Below are 23,303 nucleotides of genomic sequence, written 5' to 3' on the forward strand. Positions count from 1 at the left end.
AATTATTAAAACACTCCTTTTCAGGTGCCTGGGTGGCTCAGTTGGTTAAGCGCTTGGGTGGCTCAGTTGGTTAAGCGCTTGCCTTTGACGCAGGTCAGGGGATCAAGTCCCATATGGGCTCTCTGCTCTGCAGGGAGCCTGCTCTCCCTCTTCTTTCTGTTGTGCTCTCGTACATGATCTCTCACTTTCTCTGTCTCACACATAAATAAATAAAATCTTTAAAAATAAGTAAATAAAACCTTAAAAAAATAAAGCTAAAACATCCCTTTTCGCTCTTGAAAGTGTTCCAGTTCAGGTAATAAATTGTATGATCACACTAAATATAATCAAAAGCCCAAGGGTAGTAACTAACTGGGTAATATCCTTTATTTTCTGCTAGAGATTTCACAGACTAGCTCTAGCTCTGTAAAGGTAATATTGAAGTTAAGTTTGATGAGCTTTGATACACAGAATCTTCTTATGAATGTCAAGGAGTCTTAAAGGCAACCTAGAAAGACTGATGTCAGTCTGTTAAGTATGTTAATAGATCATTTTGGTCTGTAGTTTGTCTCTTGGAGTCTTTGTCACAGCTCTGAGTTTATTTTCTTCCTGATTGTGACCTGCACATCATCTTTTTTGCTTATTTGCATATGTTTGTCACCTTCCTTCCCTCCATAAAGTCTGAGTTCCTGGGAGAATGAATGTTTATTTAATGAATAAATGGAAATTATTTAGCATTTTAGGTTATTAATCTTGTAGAAATCTCTTGGGGGATTCTCCAAATAGTACTTTCCATGTTCACGATCATATATCTCTTTAAAATTGAAATGCCTAAGATGTATTGCCCCTCACCCTGTCCCCAACAGTGAGAGCTTTTGGAGACTAGAAATACAGGAGGATAAAATCTTATGACAAAATTGACATTGTTAGGGAGATGGAGTTTTTACCTTGTGACTCAAGCTCAGTTATAATTTTCATTTAAAATTGAAGGGAAGAATTAGTTCCAGATGTTCGAGTGAATTGAAAAGTGGTGGCATGCATGAATAGTTTGTAGAATATTTCCAATTACTGTATATTCAAACCTGTGTCTGTGAATATGATGCCCAAGCACATACTAGAGACTGGATACGAAGAGATTAGGAAGAATGGAATTTTAACAAATGTGGAGTTTTGTCTCATTCATTGCTCTACCCTTGGTGCCTAGAACAATGGAAGCCCCCGGTAAATATTTGAATAAATGAAAGGATAGTTGTAGTTATTGAAGATTTCTTATTATGGGAATTTCAAAGTTGGAGAAAGTACATATTTCCTATAAGTGTTACGTTTGTAGATTTTTATAATACTTAAATAAAATGGGCTAAAATGAATGAAATTCTTATTTCATCTACATTAGGTTAGCTATATCTGGGTAATACACCACTCAAATGAAAACCAGGTTGCCACTGCATTAGGAAAGTATTTGTAAAGAAGAATGATTAATAAGTCGGGTGCTTTTAAAATGATTTGTCCTGGGTGCCTCAGTTGGTTAAGCAGCTGCCTTCGGCTCGGGTCATGATCCCAGCGTCCTGGGATCGAGTCCCACATCGGGCTCCTTGCTCGGCAGGGAGCCTGCCTCTGCCTCTGCCTGCCATTCTGTCTGCCTATGCTCGCTCTCTCCCCCTCTCTCTGACAAATAAATAAATAAATAATCATAAAAAAAAAATCAAGGCATTGGTAGGAGAATATCAAAGCTGGTAATGGATTATTTACTTAAATTACATAAAGCAACTTAGTACTAAATTACTTATTACTTAGATCATCTGCTAAGTCCTGCCCATTTTTATACCTTAGCCACTTCTTGATTGTTAATTAGCCACATACTCATAAACTGCATTGAGTGAGTAGGAGAGTTCTGTAGGATGGATGAAATGCCTGGAAAGTGCTGTATTGATTTCTTGCATTCTCACATGAGTTGGGGACCTAATCCAGCAGTTCACAAAATCACTACCTAGAATGTCCAAAGATCTAGTAACACTTCAGCCTGCATTTTCTTTTGGTTTAGTGAGGTTGCCAGAACTTGAGCCTTGGAAACAGTTTATTATTGCTATACAGTCCACAGAAATACTTAGTAATTTGGGAGTCTGAAGTCAGTGTCCCAACTAACTGCATCTTTGAGAGGAGTAAGATAAACTGTGGCTTTCTGAGTAAGAAGTAGAGAAAGCAGGGGTGCCTGGGTGGCTCAGTGGTTTAAAGCCTCTGCCTTCTGCTCAAGTGATGTCCCAGGGTCCTGGGATCGAGCTGGCATCAGGCTCTCTGCTCAGCAGGGAGCTTGCTTCTCCCCACCCTTCTCTGCCTGCCTCTTTGCCTACTTGTGATCTCTCTCTGTCAAATAAATAAATAAAAATCTTAATTTAAAAAAAAAGTAGAAAAAAACAGTAAAAAGCCTGAAGAAAATAATAATAGAAGGAAAGAAATAGGAAGAGTAAAGAAATCTTTTCTGTGCTTGACACATAGCAAGGGTTTCGTAGTGTTTAACTCAGTGCCACAGTAATACTACTAGTAACTGCAGATGACTTAACCTGAGTTTACTGCTCCATGGTAGAAGATGCCCTCTACAGAAACAGTTTACCTTCTTATTTCTCTGTGGTGCTTTACATTAATACTGTTTGTTTTTTTAGACACACATATGTGCGTGCATGTGCACTTGGGGGGATGGGCAGAGGGCGAGGGAAAGAGAATCTTTTTTTTGGGGGGGGGGGAATCTTAAGCTGGTTCTACGCTCCTGGAGCCCAACCACAGGGCTTCGTCTCACAGTCCTGCGATAATGACCTGAGCAGAAATCAAGAGTCCAACAATTAACTGACTGAGCCACCCAGGCACCCCTGAAGTAATATTTTAATTAGCTGTATTAAAATCTAGATATCATTGAAGTAAGTTTTAAGATTAATTTTAATTTAATTTTAATCTTAATTTTTAATGGATGATGTGTAAGTTAGTTTGCAAAATACTTTATTCACAGGGATCTTATTCTAGTTTTGGTTTTTTGGATTTTTTTTTTCCTTAAGATTTATTTATTTATTTGGGGGGGGCAGAGGGAGAGGGAGGATGAGAGAGAGTGGAATCTCAAGCAGACTCCCTTGGGGCTCGATTTCACAACCTGAGATCGTGACCTGAGCTGAAATCAAGAGTCCCAACTGAGCCACCTAGACACCCCTCTTATTCTAGTATTGTGGGGTATTTATTTCTCAAAGAAAATGTGACCAAAAAGCCCAGTTGGATGCTTAGTAGCTCTTTGGCCTTGGACAATTTATTTAATCCTAGCTTTAACTTGTTCTTTTAAATATACATAATAGTACCCATCATTTATTCTGAGAGGAAATGAGGTAGTATCAAAAGTGCCTGGTTTATTGGGGCGCCTGGGTGGCTCAGTGGGTTAAGCCTCTGCCTTCAGTGCGGGTCATGATCTCAGGGTCCTGGGATTGAGCCCCACATCAGGCTTTCTACTCAGCAGGGAGCCTGCTTTCCCCTCTCTCTGCCTGCCTCTCTGCCTACTTGTGATTTCTGTCTGTCAAATAAATAAAATCTTTAAAAAAAAAAAAAAAAAGTTGGGACTCCTGTGTGGCTCAGTGGATTAAGCTGCTGTTTTCAGCTCAGGTCGTGACCCCCGGGTCCTAGGATCGAGTCCCGCATCAGGCTCCTTGCTTGGCAGGGAGCCTGCTTCCCTCTCTGTCTCTGATAAATAAATAAATGAATAAAATATTTTTTTTTTAAGTGACCCAGAATTTAAAAAAAAAAAAAAATGCCTGGTTTATTGTAGGTGCTTAAGAGAGTATAACTGTCTCATTTTATTTCCAGCCGCCATCTCCATCTCTGTCTTCTCTAGCACCTGAACTCCATAAGTCATTCAGACCTACTGTAAGTACAGTATGTCTGTTGAACTTACTACTCTTCACTGTCCCACATGCCCCTCAGGGCTTTACTTCCCTCTTTATCCTGTTTAAAATCCAAGAGCAGTTACCATCAATACTTAGCATAAACTCAGCCTCCTGCCTCCTCCCGCTTTCTTGTACAAGCTTAGAGAAACCACAGTCCTGATTATATCAACACAGACATGCTGACCAGTTTCACTCTAAATTCACATTCACTAACCTCATCACTCATGGTTACTTCCCTGCAGTCATACTGTATTTCCATAGTCTCCTTGTTCCATTTTTTTGCATGACTCTTTCATTCCTTCTGTTTTCCTCAGACCTCCAATACCTCCTACCCATCTTCACTTTCAGTCTGTGAGCCTTGCTTCCTATTTGAGGAAAGAACAGCAAGCAGAAGAGAATTTTGATGAATTCATCCTCCAATCCCACATATATCCAGTTACTCACATCTGTGCTCTACACTTTCACTTTTCCAGTGGTCAGTGTAGAGAAAGTTTTCTTCTCTGTCAGACCACCCTTCCCCTTATGTAAATTCCATCCCCTCTTGATTTGAGGTCATTGCTTTAGCAATTCTCTGCTCTCTTCCTGTGAATTCAATTTTCCTTCTCTCCTAGATCTTTCCTGTCTGCAAGGAGATCTGATGCTAACTCACCCATCTTAACAGCAACAAGAAAACACTACGACTCTTAACTTTTTCCTCTATCACCCCATTTCTTAAAGATATTGATTGATTGATTGATTGATTAGACAGAGATCACAAGCAGGCAGAGAGAGAGGAAGGGAAGCAGGCTCCCCACTGAGCAGAGAACCCGATGCAGGGCTCTATTCCAGGACCCTGAGATCATGACCTGAGCCGAAGGCAGAGGCTTTAACCCACTGAGCCACCTAGGCACCCCACTATCACCCCATTTCTGTCCTTCCCTTTACACCAAAATTCCTTGAAGGAATTATCCACACCACTTAACTTATATTATTTTTTGAACCTAGTTTATTTAGGTTTTTATTTGCACAGGTGACAGACTTATTGATATACTTTATTTTACCATTGCACTTTTCTCTTGATAATCTCTTGCAGTTCCTGACTTTGAATACTCTCTGTACATTAGTGACTCCTGTCTCCAGCCTGGATCTCCTCACTTGTATGCCCAGTTGCCTCCTTAACACACCTGGAGAAATGTCCACATACCTATTTCTCACATACTGTTTCTCCATCTGATTGAATTGACAGTTCATCCTTTTAGTTGGTAAGACCAGAAACCTTTGAGTCGTCTTTAATTCTTCTGTTCTCACACTTCATATGCGTTTCTGATCCTATTACCTTCATTTTCAAAATATATCCAAAATCTGACCTCTTACTGCCTCTACTGCTCTACTTTGATTTATTATCTCTCACCAGACTTTTCAGAGACACTCAGGGCCTCGTATTTCAATGTTGACCTCTTATTTAATTCTCTTTTTACCCCCAGTTGTGTTTGAGGGCATCTTTAGCATTTAAAAAAAAAAAAAAAAACTGCATGGAATATGTGGGTGGCAAATTTTTTTTAGTGAGCCTGTGTTTTTCTTAATTACTTGACTATATCATCCTAAATTCAGATTTTATTTTTATTTTTATTTTATTTATCTTTTTGCAAGGGTGGTAGGGAGGGCCGAGAGGTAAATTATCCTCAAGCAGATTGCTGAGGCAGGAGCCTGGCTCAGGGCTCAATCCCTTAACCCATGAGATTGTGACCTGAGCTGAAACCAAGAGTTGGATGTTTAATTAACTGAGGCACCCCAAGAGTCTTTTTCTATAAAATTTTGAAGGTATTGATTTGTTGTATTCTGACATTCTAGCGTTGCTGATGCCAATCTGGTTCTTAGTCAATTCTCTTTCCAGAAGCTTTGTTCTTGGAGTTCAGAAATGTTACCACACTGATTCCTGAGTGGTTCTCTGTGAATCTTATAAATCCAAAGACTCCCAAGTCTCTTCAGCCTAATAAATTCTGTCTTAGATTAGTTTCTGTCTTGTTTCTCTTCCTCCATTCCTCACCCATGTTTTGAATTCCTATTGAATGCAATATTGTGTGTGTGAGTATTTTTTTTCTGTTATTTTCTTTTTTTTTTCTTTAAGATTTTTATTTATTTATTTGACAGAGAGAAATCACAAGTAGGCAGAGAGAGAGAGAGGAGGAAGCAGGCTCCCCGCTGAGCAGAGAGCCCGATGCGGGACTTGATCCCAGGACCCTGAGATCGTGACATGAGCCGAAGGCAGCGGCTTAACCCACTGAGCCACCCAGGCGCCCCCTTTTTTCTGTTATTTTCATCTGTATCTTGGTTTTATAGTTTGGGAGATTAAAATATAAAACCAACTACAAGAAAGAAAGCACAACTGAAAGCAGCTTAAAGAGTAAAGATTAAATTTATACTGCATTGGACAAGGTTTTACTTTTATTTGCTGTTGATAAATCCTACTAAAACTATATGCAAGGACTTTTTTGTTGTTTTAGGCATAAAACTATAAAGGTAGATTTGGAAAGGAGACAAGAGCAACAAAATTTTGGAGTTTGAAAAGCAAGTGGGTGAATTTAAATGACTTAGAAGAGCTGAGAAAGCTACAACCTAAGTAGACAGTGGGTTACACCAAGAACTAACCTGATTCACACCCAGACTTCTGAAAGGCTCAGCAATTGGCATTACCAGTTGCAGTGGAAACTAGAATGAAGTATGAAGTAATGAGTTGATGAGAAGAATGAAAGAATGAGAACTGAAGATGGGGTTAAAAACTGGAAGATTAACTCAAAAATTGTTTTAATGGTGGTCAGATTTCCAAATCCCCTTTTGCATTTCACACAGCTGGATAGCTGCTCTTCTCCAACACTGGTACTCTCTGGAGAGGGTGGGATAGAGTGTCTGGAAAAACATGGACACCATTAAGAACAGAGGTACCTCTACACTAAAAACAGCTTGGAGCAAATGGGGCATTTAAGAAGCTTACATCTGCCTGGTACTTATTATTTAGTAAGCTATTCATTCAGGAAAATTACTAAGCACCTACTATGACTACATGCTAGACAGTATGCTAGGTGCTAGGAAACAAAAGAGCAGTCGAGACAAGATTTTTAAGAACACAGCATTTAGGAGTGCCTGGGTGGCTCAGCGGGTTAAGCCTCTGCCTTTGGCTCAGGTCATGATCTCAAGGTCCTGGGATCCAGCCCCACATCAGGCTCTCTACTCAGCTGGGAGCCTGCTTACCCCTCTGTCTCTCTGCCTTCCTCTCTACCTACTTGTGATCTCTGTCAAATAAATAAATAAAATCTTTAAAAAAATAGAGGAGAACACAGCATTTAAGATGCAGCCTGACGGATAATTACAGTTAGCCACATGAAGAGGATATCTAGTAGGAAGTATCTGGTCCCAGGTCACAGGGAGTCTGCAGTCTTATCAGGGAATAACTAGAGCCCCAAACTTTTATCCTGACCCATAATACCTAGCGCTCACTTAAGGTGGGATCACAGTCGCTCTCATTCAGGTCCTTAGATCATCCAAGTTCCTTCAGATTTGAGGCCTTTTCAAAAGTGCCTTTGGGGTTCTCTTCCCCTACTCCTTATATGGATGTGGTTGAAGAATGAGCAGTGCAACAGATTTAAGGAGTCACAGTGGAAAGAAAAAATTTAAGAACTCTGGAAGGCATAAGTGACAGTGAAAATGTGTCATATAGCGAGCTCAGACACTCTCCCCTCCCCTTTTATTTTACTTCCACTGCTAAATTTATCTTAATATATTCAGTTTGTCACTTGAATGACAGGCTAAGAAGTCTGAATTTTCTTGGTAGATTTTGAGAGCCATTGGAAGTTTTTTAGCCAATAAGGTAACATGTCAGAGTCAAGCTTTAGGAAGTTTATGCTACAGCATTGTGCAAAAACATTGGAGGTGAGGGAAGAGGCTGACAATAGTGATGTCAGTTGAAGTATTTTAAGAGTTTGGGAAAGAGGAAATATAGGCCTAAACTTGTTAAAATAGAGAGGGGAGAACAGATACATGAGAAATCAGTAGAGTGGGTTAGCCTTTAAAAAGTTGATTGGGAACAGGGAAGAATTGAGTGATGGTACAACAGTGATTCCTATTGACTAAAATTGGGAATGGATCAGAAGGGACATTAGACTTATTTTTCTTGGTTCTGCTTGAGCCTCATCACCCCTACAAAGCCTTCCCTGTTATCCCACAATTCAGGAAATGCTAAGTGTACCTTCTGTGTTGTCTTTTGTTTCCTGTTTTTTTCTTGTGCTTACCATGCCTTACTTCTATGTTTCACAACTAGACATCAGCATCTTTTTCCCCTTATGTCCCTTTTACATAGCAAAGTAACTATTTGTTGGTCTCATAAAGCGTTATTTTTTCTGAAAATTTACCTGGGTCGGAAAATGTGTACTTGTACAACTTAATATTTAATAAAAAAATTGATAATTGAAGACAGTATTAAAGATATTTTACTCTCTCAAATTAATAATGATGAGTATAGTTCAGTTTTCTTTTGCAGTCCTGTGATTTACAGAAATGTTTCAGGATCTTATCTACAGTTTCAGAAGGGTTCTGGTAAATATGTTTAGCATTATTACTGTTGTTTACTGCCTCAGGATTGCAGTTACTGCCTCACTGTCTAAATTTTTGAATCGCTTTTTGGTTATACAATTTCTCCTCATGCCACTCTCCCTAAATTCTTACTCTCACAAGTCATTACTCCCTTATGCTCAGTCTGACATTCTCATGCTTTAGGAAAAATATGTCAGAGTAAATCTGCAAATATTAGTAATTCAAGGGGAAGAATCTTGCATGGGGAAAGCAAGTGAAGTTGCAAATGAGAGAAGCTAATTAACTGAGCAAGGTCTCAAACCTGTAATTGTGGGAGATGACTTTAGATTAAAAGAAATATAAGGTCTCTACCCCCCTGAGTGCAAGCAAGAGGGAAAAAAATGAGTGAAGATGATGAAATGTACTAACGAAAAGGACAAGATGGTTTTGGATCTTTTTAGGCAAACCAGAGGTTACTTCAATGTTTAGAGTCAAAGTAATGAGTTGGTTTTAAGAATATTTGAAAGGTGAGGGGCATCTGGGTGGCTCAGTCAGTTAAGTGTCTGTCTGCGGCTCAGGCCATGATCCCAGAGTCCCAAGATCAAGTCCCACATCGGACTTCTTGCTCAGCAAAGAGCCTGCTTCTCCCTCTGCCCCTTACCCCACTCATCCTCTCTTTAGCTCTCTCTCAAACAAATAATTAAAATCTTTAGAAAAAAAGAAAATGCCTGAATGATGAGAGGAAAGTCACCTACATTAGGAACTCTGGAGTGAGGGTGGTTTTTTGTCTTTGGATTGCCAGTGGTTGGTGTGTGATCAGTGCTGAGGTGGTTGAGAATATTGCAGAGAAAAGGTTGGTAGAGATGTTTGCTGGGGTGACAGATACATAATTGGGTACAGGAAAAGATGATAGTGGCCAGAGACAGATGTTTTCACTCAGTGCAGTAATACTCCCTAACAGAAAGTAGTGTGAGTGAGAGGGAAGAAGGGGCCAAAGAGGAGAGTGCAGGTGTGTGGAGAAATAAAGCTTTGTGGAGGCAGTTTTTGTTGTGATTCACAAGCAGTCCTGTGTCCCCACCACTCCCAAGTAAAACATCAAGAGTGTACTTACTACCGTCCTTCCATCAGGGTCTGTGCATGGGTCCTACGTCGTAGAAGAGATAGTTTTATAAAGCTAGTCTTAGTATTTAAATGATTAAACCATATATAACAGTTCATTCCAAATATGTAGTATCTCAGATGCTTTCAGCAGTAATTAGTGTAGGATACTAATTGTGCAAAAGAATTGTACTTACGGATAAATATCAGAAAGAGAAGAAAAATGCCAAGTGCAACTTCTCACTTTTTTTTCCTGGTTCAGTGCTTTTGCATTTATTGTTTTTTAAGTAATGCTTTTTTTCTGTTTTCCCATCCTGTTGACATCCAGATCTGTTTTTTTGATGCAGCATTCTCCCATTTTATTCTAGGTAGAAGTATTTTATGATTTAATTCAATTCCATTGATATTGAACAGTGTTCAGTAATTTTGGACATTGCTTACTTAATAGCTTTTTCCGCTGTGGAATTTATTCAACAAATATGCACATGTGAGCAATATGTAGGATACAGTGTTAGGTACTGAGGGAGTTGCAAAATTATTTAGATACAGATTTTTCTCCTGAAGACTTTTTTTTTTTTTTTTTAAGATTTATTCATTGGAGAGAAAGCAAGTGGCTGGAGGGGCAGAGGGAAAGGGAAAGAATCCTCAAGTAGGCTCCCAGCTGAGCAGGGAGCCTGACGTGGGGCTCAGCCCCACAACCCATGAAATCATGACGTGAACTGAAACCAGAGATCAGATGCTTAAGCGGCAGAGCCACCAGGCACCCCTCACCTGAAGATTTTTCAGTTCTAGGAAGGGGAGGGTATAGACAGTGTGACAGAATGCTGTGTCATTTTTAGAGGAATAATGTGTTACTTCCACCTGAAAGTATTACTAATAGAGATGTGTGATGGTTAATTTTATGTCTCCATGGCTGGGCCAAGTGCCCAGATATTTGGTCAGATATTCTGGATGTTTCTGTGAAGATGGTTTTTGAATGAGATTACTCTTTAAATCAGTAGACTTTAGATTACTCTCCATGATATAAGTGGGTCTTAGCCAATCAGGTGAAGGCCTTAATAGAGCAAAGAGTGACTTCCTCTGAGCAAGAAGAAATGTTGCCAGCAGACCACCTGTGGACTCCAGCTTCAGCTTTTCCATCAGTCCTTAACCCGTCAGCCTACTCTGCCAATTGTGGATTTTCACATGAGCCAGTTCCTTAAAGTAAATCCGTGTGTGTGTGTGTGTGTGTGTGTGTGTGGTGTCTGTTGTTGGTTGTTTCTCTGGAGAAAGCTGATGAATACAAGTAGCATATAAGCTGAAATATAGCATGTGTTGAGTGTGGGGAGAAGCTATGGTAGAGGACAAAAACCCTGCTCTGGCTATTGAGAATAATGAGCTTTGTTGGAAGTTTGTATAAGTGGGTTGGGACTAGATCTTACAAGTAATACTTGACAGAAGTTTTAACTTAAAGGGTACATCAAGAATCTTATTCTAGGCATTCCTGAGTGGCGTTGTCACTTAAGTGTCCAGCTCTTGGGTTTCAGCTCAAGTTGTGGTCTCGGAGTCATGAGATTGAGCCACCATTGGGCTCTGTGTTTGGCACAGAGTGAGCTTGGGTTTCTCTGCCCCTCCCACAGGTGCTCACTTACCGTCTCCCTCTCTCACTCTCGCTCTTGCTCTCACTCTCTTTCAAGTAAATCTTTTTTTAAAAATCTTATTCTAGATTTACGTTTGAGCTTAGGCTTAGATTTCTAACTTACTTTGGGCAATTCTTGAGTAATTCAGCGTTTTTCATTTATTGCTCTCACATTTTGGTATTCAACAGACTTTTTTTTTCTTATCCATCAGTATTAGATTTACAATTTTTAGTTTGTGTCCAAAAGTGAAATCTTTTGGAAAATACTAATGATGTCACTTTGTGCATACTGTTTGTACTTAACTATGTATATGTTTGTCATATTTAAACTTAACAAAGGTTTGGTATTTTGTAATGGAGATACTGTATTGGGCAATTGGTCTTTACAGCTCTTCCCTCTATCCATGTAGTTGACTGTATATTTAGGTATTAATATACTGGTAAATAAGTTTGACATTAGTTGATATTTAAACTTGATCTGTTAGAAATAGGTTTTTTTAGATAAATGATTTTTCCAGAACTTTTACCCTTTTTACGTATTTTTTAAAAAGACAACCATGGGGTTGCCTGGGTAGCTCAGTTGTTAAGCATCTGCCTTCGGCTGATGTCATGATGCCAGAGTTCTGGGATTGAACCCTGTATCAGGCTTCCTGCTATGCAAAGAGTCTGCTTCTCCCTCTCCCACTCCCCCTGCTTGTGTTCCCTCTCTCACTGTATTTCTCTGTGTCAAATAAATAAATAATAACCTTTAAAAATTATTTTAAAAAAGTTAATCATGGGTTGCATATCTCAATAAATCATTTGTAGTCAGAAATAGGGAACTGATTATGTTCTTTCAGACTAACAGAGAAAATTTTTTCCCTATTTCCCATGCCCTTTTATTAAACATTGGCCCACAACTTGGGCTTTTCTAGTTGGGGGTTAAAAAAACTAGGAGGGCACCTGGGTGGCTCAGTGGTTAAGTGTCTGCCTTCAGCTCAGGTCATGATCCCAGGGTCCTGGGATCGAGCCCCACTTCAGGCTCCCTGGTTGGCAGGAAGCCTGCTTCTCCTCTCCCTCTCCCACCTCCCCTGCCTGTGTTCCCTCTCTCACTGTGTCTCTGTCCAAATAAATAAATAAATAAATACAATCTTTAAAAAGAAAATAAAAAATAAAAAAACTAGGATACCGGGCACCTGGGTGGCTCAGTGGGTTAAGCCGCTGCCTTCGGCTCAGGTCATGATCTCAGGGTCCTGGGATCTAGTCCCGCATCGGGCTCTCTGCTCAGCAGGGAGCCTGCTTCCTCTCTCTCTGCCTGCCTCTCTGCCTACTTGTGATCTCTCTCTCTCTCTCTCTCTCTCTCTCTGTCAAATAAATAAATAAATAAAATCTTTTAAAAAAAAAAAAAAAAAAAAACTAGGATACCTACCTGAAACAGCATAGCACCATGACGAAATTTAGAGAGGACAGCCACTCCTAGTTCCAACATCTAACCCAGCTATTATTATTGTTTTGTGTGTTCTTTTTGAGGCTGTATTTGTGTGTGAGAAGGGGAGGATTATTGAGGTGGAATTCATATAACACAGTTAACCATTATAAAGTAATATGATTCAGTGGCTTTTAGTTTAGTCACAGTGTTGTGCAACCACTACCTTGCTTCGGTTTCAGAATTTTTTCGTCACCTTAGAAGAATATCCCTACCCATTAAGTAATCCTTCCCCATTTCCCTTTTCTTCCAGGAACCATTTATCTGCTTTCTGTCTCTGTGGCTTTTCCCTTTCTGGATATATGTAAAAGAGATCATGCAGTATGTGACCTGGCTTTCACATAGCATAATGCTTTGGAGTTTCTAGTTGTAACATGTCTCAGCATTTCATTCCTTTTTACGGCTGGGTAATATTCTGTGTGTGCATGTGTATCTAAATATAAAAAGCACTATTTGTTTATCTGTCCATCTGTTGATGGGCATTGGGTTATTTCCCAACCTTTTGGCTCTTATGAATAAATACTGCTTTAAACATTCATGGACAAGTGTAGGTTCTTATACATGTGAGTGAAATTACTGAGTAATATATATGGTAATTCTGTGTTCAAGTTTTTGAGGAACCACCAAGCTGCTGTTCACAGCAACCATACCATTTTATATTTCTACTTGCAACATCAGAGATTTCTATTTCTGTATATCCTTGCCAATGTAGTTATTTTGTTTTATTTTTTATACACTTTTAATTTATACATTTTTAATTAAAATTCAATTAACATTAATATATTACTGATTTCAGAGGTAGAAGTCTATTTTGTTTTATTATTAAAGCCCTCCTTGTAGTTTTGATTTCTATTAACATGATGACCAAAAATATTAAGCCTCTTTTCACAAGCTTTTGGACTACTTGTCTATCTTTTTTTGAAAAGTGTCTCTTCAAGTTTTTGCCCTTTTTTAATTGGGTGCTTTGTCTTTTTGTTGTTGAGTTGTTGGGGGGCTTTTATTTATTTAGGGGCGCTTGGGTGGCTCAGTGGGTTAAGCCTCTGCCTTCAGCTCAGGTCATGATCTCCGGGTCCTGGGATCAAGCCCTGCATCAGGCTCTCTCTGCTCAGCAGGGAGCCTACTTCCCCCTCTCTCTCTGCCTGCTGTTCTGCCTACGTGTGATCTCTCTCTCTGTGTCAAATAAGTAAACAAAATCTTTTTAGAAAAAAGATTTTTTTTTTTTTTAGAAAAAAAGTCTTTTTTCTAAAAAGATTTTATTTACTTATTTGTCAGAGAGAGAGAGAGAGCACAAGCCAGGGAGTGGCAGGCAGAGGGAGAAGCAGGCTCCCTGCTGAGGAAGGAGCTTGATGGAACCCTGGGATCATGACCTGAGCCAAAGCCAGATGCTTAATCAACTGAGCCATCCTGATATCCCTGTCGTTGAGTTTTAAGAGTTCTTTATATATTCTTAAAAAAAAAAAAAAAAAGAGTTCTTTATATATTCTAGATATAAAGCCCTTGTATGTGACGTGCAAATATTTCTCACATACCATAGCTTGTGTTTTACCATTCTCAGTATTGTTCTTTGATGCACAGAATGTTTTGATTTTTATGAAGTCCAGTTTATTTTTTTGTTGTTGTTCCTCATGTTTTTAGTGTTAAACCTAAGAATTCATTGTCAAATCGAGGTCATAAAGATTTACTTCTGTGTTCTATTAACAGTTACACAGTTTTGGCTTATATTTAGATTATTGACCTGCTAAAAGAAAAATTGTGTGGGATGCCTGGTGGCTTAGTCGGTTGAGTGTCAGACGTTTGTTTTCTGCTTGGACCATGATCTCAGGATCGCAGAATCAAGCCCATATTGGGCTCTGCGCTTAAAGCACGGAGTCAGCTTGGGATTTTTTCCCTCTTCCTCTCCCTCCCCCTGGTGTACATGTGCATGCACTGTTGTCTGTCTCTCTGTCTCTGTCTCTGTCTCTCTCTCAAACAAATAGATAAATAAATCTTTTTTGAAAGAGTGCTTTTTCCTCTACTCACCAGTTTACTCAGTAGTTCTGGCCACCACATGTTCAGTCAATCATATTAACCAGTTCTCCCAGCTCCCTAGATACCACCTGGGTATCCTTCAATTTAATTCAGTTCTGACACTATCTACCTGAGTTTAGTGTCAGATCTCAGAGGTTAAAGGCTCAGTCCCAAGAGACAACCCACCCTAGCCTACTTCACACACCAGTCTCAAGTTGCAAGTTATCAACTGTACTTCTCACCAACTGGCTATAAATTGAGGCTTCCCAGAACCACCTCCTCGGTTTGATCGTTTGCCAGAATGGCTCACAGAACTTGGGAAAACAGCTTATCTATTAGATTGATTACCAGTGTATTATAAGAGGATACAACTGAGAAACAATCCAGGTAGACGAGATACATAGGGCAAGATATGTGGGAAGGAGTGCAGTGATCCTGTCTTCTCCAGCCAAGTCATCCTCCCAGTGCCTCTACCTGTTCACCAACCCAGCAGCTCTCTAAATCCCATAGTATAGGGATTTTTACAGAGGCTTCATCACATGAGTGAAATAATCAATTATCAGTTCCATCTCCAACCCCTCTGAGCAAAGAGACTGATGTGGGAATCAATCCTATCCTCCGAGATCATGATCTAAATTGAAATCAAGAGTCAGATGCTCAGGGCGCCTGGGTGGTTCAGTGGGTTAAGCCTCTGCCTTGGGCTCAGGTCATGATCTCAGGGTCCTGGGATTGAGCCCCACATTGGGCTCTCTGCACAGCGGGGAGCCTGCTTCCCTCTCTCTCTCTCTCTCTCTCTCTCTCTCTCTGCCTGCCTCTCTGCCTACTTGTGACCTCTCTCTGTGTCCAATAAATAAATAAAATCTTTAAAAAAAAAAAAAAAAAAGATGCTCAGCCAACTGAGCCATCCAGCTCCCTGAGTTTTTGTTTGTTTGTTTGTTTAATGTGATTACAGCTATAAATTTCTCTCAAGTATGGCATTCTTTACATCTCATAATTTTGGCACATTATGTGTTTTGTTTTTTGTTTTGTTTTGTTTTGTTGTCTCAATTTTTCTTAATTTCCCTAGTGATTTCTTCTTGGACTCACTGGTTGCTTAAGAGTATGGTATTTAATTTCCAGGTCAAGTTTCTTTTTTTTTTAAGATTTTATTTATTTATTTGACAGAGATCACAAGCAGGCAGAGAGGCAGGCAGAGAGAGAGGAGGAAGCAGGCTCCCTGCTGAGCAGAGAGCCCGATGTGGGCCTCAGTCCCAGGACCCTGAGATCATGACCTGAGCCAAAGGCAGCGGCTTAACCCACTGAGCCACCCAGGTGCCCCGAGTTTCCTTTTATTATTCATTTCTGGCTTTACTCCATTGTGGTCAAAGAAGATACTTCGTAAAATTTCTATTTTTTTTTTCAATTTATTGAGAGTTGAGTTCGGCCTAACATGTGGTTTACCCTGATGAATGTTCCATGTGCAGTTGAGAATAATGTATATTTTGCTGTTGTTGAGCAGGGAAAGGATAATCAGTTGCTTTTAAAAACTTTCAGGACACTACTGAGGAAGTTCTTTGGCTCTTGAGCATTGAAACAGTGGTCCCTCTGTGAATTGCCAGATAGTTCAGATCACACAATCATGATTTTTCTGGGATATGCTGCTTGTTGTCCACCTAGCACTAGCAAAGCTGCACCAGGATCATGAGCCACCATCCCTATGGCCGCCTTTTGTGGAGATGGGAGTTAATGAATGGTAACAGCTACCACTATGCAAAATGCCAAAATTAACCACAAGTTAACAGCCTTACTTCATCAACTACTCCCATGGATGCTACAAGAGTGTCATTAGACTCCATAGTTCTAAAATGGTTTATTCAGACTTCATGTGCCAAGTCAATAATGTTTCAGTATTGGGACTGATTCCTGGATTTTCTTACTCTGCCATCTTTCATGTCAGTCACCTTTGTGTTTTTATTTCAGGTAGTTGTAATCTTTTGAAAATTACAGTTTTGTAATCTGCCTCATATAACATGTTTAGTGTTACTGTGTATATTCATCTAATTGTTTTTGAAGATTTTAATGATTTATTTGAGAGAGAGAGCAAGCAAGCATGAGAGGAGCAGAGGGAGAAGCAGGCTCCCCACTGAATAGGGAGCCCGATGTGGGCTCAGTCAAACCCTGAGATCATGACCTGAGCCAAAGGCAGATGCTTAACTGACTGTGAGCTACCCAGGCGCCCCTTAAATCTCTTTTTTTTTTTTTTAAAGATTTTTATTTATTTAATCCGTGGGGGGTGGCGAGCACAGGCAGACAGAATGGCAGGCAGAGGGAGAAGCAGGCTCCCTGCCGAGCAAGGAGCCTGATGTGGGACTTGATCCCAGGACGCTGGGATCATGACCTGAGCTGAAGGCAGCTGCTTAACCAACTGAGCCACCCAGGCGTCCCTTAAATCTCTTTTTTTAAGTGGGGCTTAAACTCACAACCGTGACCCGGAGTTACATGCTCCACCAACTGAGCCAGCCAGACACCCCTATATTTACTCAACTTTTTTTTTTTTTTTTAAGATTTTATTTATTTATTTGACAGAGAGAGATCACAAGCAGGCAGAGAGGCAGGCAGAGAGAGAGGGCGGGGAAGCGGGCTCCCCTCTGAGCAGAGAGCCCGATGGGAGGCTCAATCCCAGGACCCTGAGATCATGATCTGAGCCAAAGGCAGAGGCCTAACCCACTGAGCCACCAGGCGCCCCTTTACTTAACTTTTTTATATGACAAATAATATATCTATTTTGAAGGAAGAAAAAAGACCAGAGTTGTAGAATTCTAAATTTAAAAAAAAAAAAAAATTGCATCCAGTAAATCATATTCTTTTGGTGAATTTGAGTCTCTTTAAGACTGACCCCTTTCTTTAAGTTCCTCTACACCATTACTTGCCTGGTAACTTCCAAACTGGTCTTCTTCCATTTTCACTTTGTTTTCCACCATCACAGAAGACAAATAATATAGAATGGTGGTTTCCAGAGCCTAGGGGTAGGGAAAATGAACAGTCATAGTTCTGCGTGTTTAAAGTCTCAGTTAAGCAAGATGATAAAGTTCTAGATTTCTACACATTTTGCTATACTGTACTATACTGCTTAAAAGAAATTCAGGAGGGTTAATCTTACAATCTTACATGTTCTTACCACAATTTTTAATTAAAATGATAGCATTAACAAAAAACCTGGTAGTGAGTTATGTCTAATAAAGTCAGCTTCAAAGAAAAAATTGAAGAAGATATAAGACTTGAGGCTTTTTGCTGGAGACAAGGAAAGAGTGCATCAATATCAGGGAGAACCATGCAACAAGTACTTTTAAGACTAATGTAGCCAGTCGAGCCAAGGGAAAACTTGGGGTGAGTGGGAATCATATACTAGTTTCCGTGGTTTGCCGTGTTTAGCTTCTGTTAACTCCAAGTGCAAAAATTAAATAACAAGAGAAATTGGGGATCAACCAGTGTGATTTCTCACTATATTGATAATTCCTTCACTTAACATTTGCATATAAACTAATTCATGTGTTGAAATGTGTTGTAGCTGAACAATAGTAGTGATTTTCTACCTTTTCTGTGCTTATCATGCCTTTCTTTCCACTCTCAAGCCCAGGTCGTTTGTATTATCTTCTGCCATGTGTGCCTTTCTGATCTCTGTTAATTTTTCTTTATAATGGTACAAGACTTATCTATTGGAAATATTAAATGTGATCAAACTAGTATTATTATTAGAGTATGGTTCTCCTACTCTTGGTGTGTACAGTTCATTCTCCATGGTCTCTGTTTTCATACTTTTTCATTATCCTTTTATTGTATGATATAAGTTTTCTTCACACCACATTTTGGAAAATATGTCCTTAATTTTTTTTTGTTTTGTTTCATTTTAAGATTTTATTTATTTATTTGACAGACAGAGATCACAAGTAGCAGAAAGGCAGGCAGAGAGAGGGGGAAGCAGGCTCCCTGCTGAGCAGAGAGCCTGATGTGGGACTCCATCCCAGGACCCTGGGATCATGACCTGAGCTGAAGGCAGAAGCTTAACCCACTGAGCCACCCGGAGGCCTCTATGTCCTTAGTTTTAAACTCTAATGTTGGTTACCTTTAGGTCCTCAAATAACCAAATTTAAAGCCTACACATACTGATTTACCAACTTCCCAAAAAATTTTATCAAGTGATTCTCTGCTATAACAGATGAGATTTTCAATTTATGTATTTCCCTTTGTGTTTTCCTCTGTTTCCACTCATCTTCATCTTCCAGTATTTGTTAGAATACTATGTGGTGGGACACCTGGGTGGCTCAGTGGGTTAAAGAGTCTGCCTTCGGCTCAGGTCATGATCCCAGGGTCCTGGGATGGAGCCCCATATCAGGCTCTCTGCTCAGTGGGGAGCCTGCTTCCCTTCCTTTCTCTCGGCCTGCTTCTCTGCCTACTTGTGATCTCTGTCAAATAAATAAATAAAATCTTAAAAAAAAAATTAAAACACTATGTGGTAAACCATCCTGACTTTTGTCAGTATGTAATTTAGTAGCTTTTTTCAGAACTATTAAGCTTACATTCTGTTCTAAGACCATAGTAAATTGTCATACATATTTGTGTGTTTAAATGAATTCTTTATCTCTTATTTATTTAAATTCAGCTAATTAACATATAGTTTATTATTAGTTTCATAGACAGAGTTTAGTGATTCATCAGTGCATATAACGCCAGTGTTCGTTATGTTAAGTGCCCTTCTTAAATGCCCATCACCCAGTTATGCCATCCCTCCAGCCACCTCCCCTCCAGCAACCCTGTTTGTTCCCTAGAGTGAAGAAGAGCCTCTTATGGTTTGTCTCCCTTTCTGATGTCATCTTACTTTATTTTTCCCTCCCTTCCCCTATGTTCCTCTATTTTGTTTCTTAAATTCCACGAGTAAAATCGTATAATTTTCTTTCTCTGATTGACTTACTTCACTTAGCATAATACCCTCTAGTTCCATCCACATTGTTGCAGATGTATTCATCTTTCTTTTTTTTGAATGAGTTAAAAGTTTAATTCTGAACCATTTTTATAACTGCATTTTCTCTTGAAGTGTTGTATCACAGCAGGTTACAACAACTTTGGGATAAAAGGCAACTGGTAAACTGTCCAAAACAAGGTTCCAAATAACACCTCTTACTGATTTACCCTACCCACATCATCTTTTATCTTTTATTTGATACCACATCTAAGTCCTTGCTGTACAAAAACCACCGCCAAGCTCCATTAGGTTTTCCAAGGCCTTAAAAAACCATTCAAACTATATTCATGTATTCACTAGACAGATGAAAAAACCATTCAAGATCAATATTTATCACAGGAAATGGAAGAAAATTTCGGAAAGAACTGCTCTACCTTCTTGAGAAAAATAAAAATCTTATGATCAAAATGACATTGAAAAGAAAAGGTAACATACAGAACTAAGAGAACAGACCAGATGAATATAACAACAGAGTAACTATATCAGTACAAAAGTTAAAGCAGAAAAACCAAGTCATTAATAGAGAACAATTTTGAGAAAAAGCAAGTAAAGTGTAAAGAAAAAGTACAGCAATAAAATGGCTGAAGACAATGTTATGCAGATTTAGACAAGAGAATAAGAGAAAATATATTAAAGATACAACAGAAATTTCCTGACATGAGGACCTAAATTTGATCAAAAGGTTTCACTGTATTTCCAGAAAAAAGATTTAGTGCACTATAAGCTATAGAGACTTACCCTTTGCTTTATCAGGTTAAAGAACTCCCAGAACAGTGGCATCAAGCAAAAGATAAAGTATCATAAGTAATGGACTTTGTAGCATAAAGGAGGGAGGCATTATTTAAAATGAAATGATACATATATTTAATCTAACCCCAAATCAAGTTTGGAAAAAAACGTACATTCAAAACATTACACATTCTTAAGGGGTTTACTCCCTCTAGGACACTCTTAAATGGTTATCCAAAAAAAAGAGGGGTGCCTGACTGGCTCAGTTAGTGGGGTGTGCAACTATTGATCTCAGAGTTATAGGTTTGAGCCTATGTTGGGTATAGAAATTACTTAAAAATAAGTTTTTTTAAAGATTTTATTTATTTAAGAAAACATGAGCACAAGTGGGGAGTAGGGGCAGTGGGAGAGGGAGAAGCAGACTCCCTCCTGAGCAGGGAGCCCTCTACAGGACTCGATGATCTTTCAAACTTTCTTATTTGAAACTTCTGTATGGATGCAGACATTTTCAGAAATCTAAGACAGTGAGCCTGAAACTTTAATGTTCATAAGAAACTTGTGAAGAATTGGTTTAAAATCCAGGTATCTGGAGCCTCTTCTCAGAAAGTCTGATTCAGTGGATTTGAATAGGATCCCAGAAATCTTTTTAGCCAGCTTACCCTGGTGTAGGTGGTCTGCGGTTTAACTTTGAGTAATGCTATCTTAAGTGTTGAAATAATCAGATTTAATTATGAGATAGATATTTTAGGTAACTAGGGCATTTCAAGCTGTCCCCTGGGTTGAATACCTGACAGCTGCATGGCTCAGCTTCTAGAGGACCTACTACTCACTGAGATAGATGTTCTCTTCATTGTCTTCTCTTAACCCAAAAGCTCAGTTTCCCAAACTTTGGTATTTTGTGGATGGGGAAATATTCATTTGGCCATTCCACCCCCCAAAAAGAAATCTCTCATAGGTTTGCCAATTTTTTATTTTGCTGAATTATACTAAAAATAAGGCACAATGAAAGAGGACATTTATAACACCTCCTCTCACCACAACCACCAAAGATATAAATAAATTAAAATATAGGAAGAACATGACCTCATAATACAGATTGTCTTTTAAATTGAGTGTATTTAGCTCTAGGCAGAAACCCTCTATTTTCCTCTTTTTTTTAAAACAAAATTTCTTTAGCTACAGATTAAGGAATATTTGAATATTTTCTTACAGATGACATTTAAGAACTGTTGTTTATTAGTATTTGGAAGAGTGCATTTATAAGAATCACCACCTGAATATGATGAGTAAACATACATCTCTAATCCTCTGTTTTCTCAACAGTTCGGTCCTTTGGTACAGAAGACAGACCAACAGATCGTCCCATACCACCTCGAGATGAAGTCTTTGAGTACATCATATTCCGTGGGAGTGATATTAAGGACCTCACTGTTTGTGAGCCACCAAAACCACAATGTTCTTTGCCTCAGGACCCAGCTATCGTTCAGGTAACTGATAGTAAATTTGTTGTGGAGTGCAAGAAAACTTGAAGTATGTAGCTAGTCTTGGCTTTTCTCTCTCTTGGATTTTGGGTTTGGGGTGGGGTGTGTTTTTTTTTTCATTCTCTCCCTCAGTTGAATGTTCGTTTGCTTATCATTTCCTGGTTACCTAGATACCTGAAATACCTGGATAATGTCTTCATCTAAGTTTTTTTCTTTAGATCATAAGTTGGGACTCAATAAAGTAAGAAATAGCAGAGGTTTTTTGGTTTTTTTTTTACCATAAAATATTTTCTAATTTTAGCAAATTAAAATAGCTTACATTTATTGAGGTCTAACTGAATGACCAGCACTATTCAAACTACTGCAGATAGAATAAGTCGATCCTTACCATACTCTCTGAGCTTGATACTATAATTATAATATAGCTATATAATTCTCATTTTTACAAGCGAGTAAATTAAGGTAGAGCCATAATTTGGACACAGCCAGAAAGTCTGGCTATGGAATATAGGATCCATGTCACTTAACACTATTATGCATATTTGGTTCATACTACAAACTGGGGTGGTAATGGCTATTCTTAGGTAAGATTATTAGGTTCTGGGGCGCCTGGGTGGCTCAGTGGGTTAAGCCGCTGCCTTTGGCTCAGGTCATGATCTCAGGGTCCTGGGATCGAGTCCCGCATCGGGCTCTCTGCTCAGCAGGGAGCCTGCTTCCCTCTTTCTCTCTGCCTGCCTCTCCATCTACTTGTGATTTCTCTCTGTCAAATAAATAAATAAAATCTTTTTAAAAAAAAAAGATTATTAGGTTCCGTGAAAAAAAGTAATAAATCATATTGGTATCATATTCATACACACACAACATAATATGCGTGCAGTGTTGTATAATAAGATAACACAAACATAAAAGGATTTTAACATAGACAGGTATGTTGCTTTGTTCTCTAAATAAAGTATAAAAAGGGACCCCTCGGTGGCTCAGTCTGTTAAGCATCTGCCTTCGGCTTAGGTCATGATCCCAGGGTCCTGGGATCCAGTCCCACATCAGGCTTCTTGCTCAGCAGGACGCCTGCTTCTCTCTCTGCCTGTTCTGCCTGCTGACCCCTTCCTGTGCTCTCTCTCTGACAAATAAATAAAATCTTTTAAAAATATATTTATAATAAGGTATGAAAAAAGAAGACCCAAGGGTACCTGGGTGACTCCGTGGGTTAAAGCCTCTGCCTTCGGCTCAGGTCATGATCCCAGCGTCCTGGGATCAAGCCCCACATCGAGCTCTCTGCTAAGCAGGGAGCCTGCTTCCCCCTCTCTCTCTCTGCCTGCCTCTCTGGCTAATTGTATTCTCTATCAAATAAATAAAATCTTTAAAAAAAAAAAAGAAAGAAAAAAGACCCTAAGTATTCTTAGTAAAAGAAATTAAAAATTTATATTTTATTAAAAACAAATACATGATTCCTAAAAGATTATAAATT

General features: G+C 39.1%; 1 protein-coding gene across 4 annotated transcripts in view; it reads left to right on the forward strand.

The window, feature by feature from the left end:
- The window catches only part of LSM14A (LSM14A mRNA processing body assembly factor), a 57,661-nt gene that overhangs the window by 4,147 nt on the left and 30,211 nt on the right, over window positions 1-23,303 (forward strand). For all 4 annotated transcript variants that reach the window (XM_044256283.1, XM_044256284.1, XM_044256281.1 and 1 more), the window contains exon 2: window positions 21,678-21,841. In XM_044256283.1, coding sequence (XP_044112218.1) covers window positions 21,678-21,841 — 164 coding nt within the window. The remainder of the gene's footprint in view (window positions 1-21,677; window positions 21,842-23,303) is intronic.

Source organism: Neovison vison, chromosome 7, assembly GCF_020171115.1.
Source record: "Neovison vison isolate M4711 chromosome 7, ASM_NN_V1, whole genome shotgun sequence".
NCBI lineage: Eukaryota > Metazoa > Chordata > Mammalia > Carnivora > Mustelidae > Neogale > Neogale vison.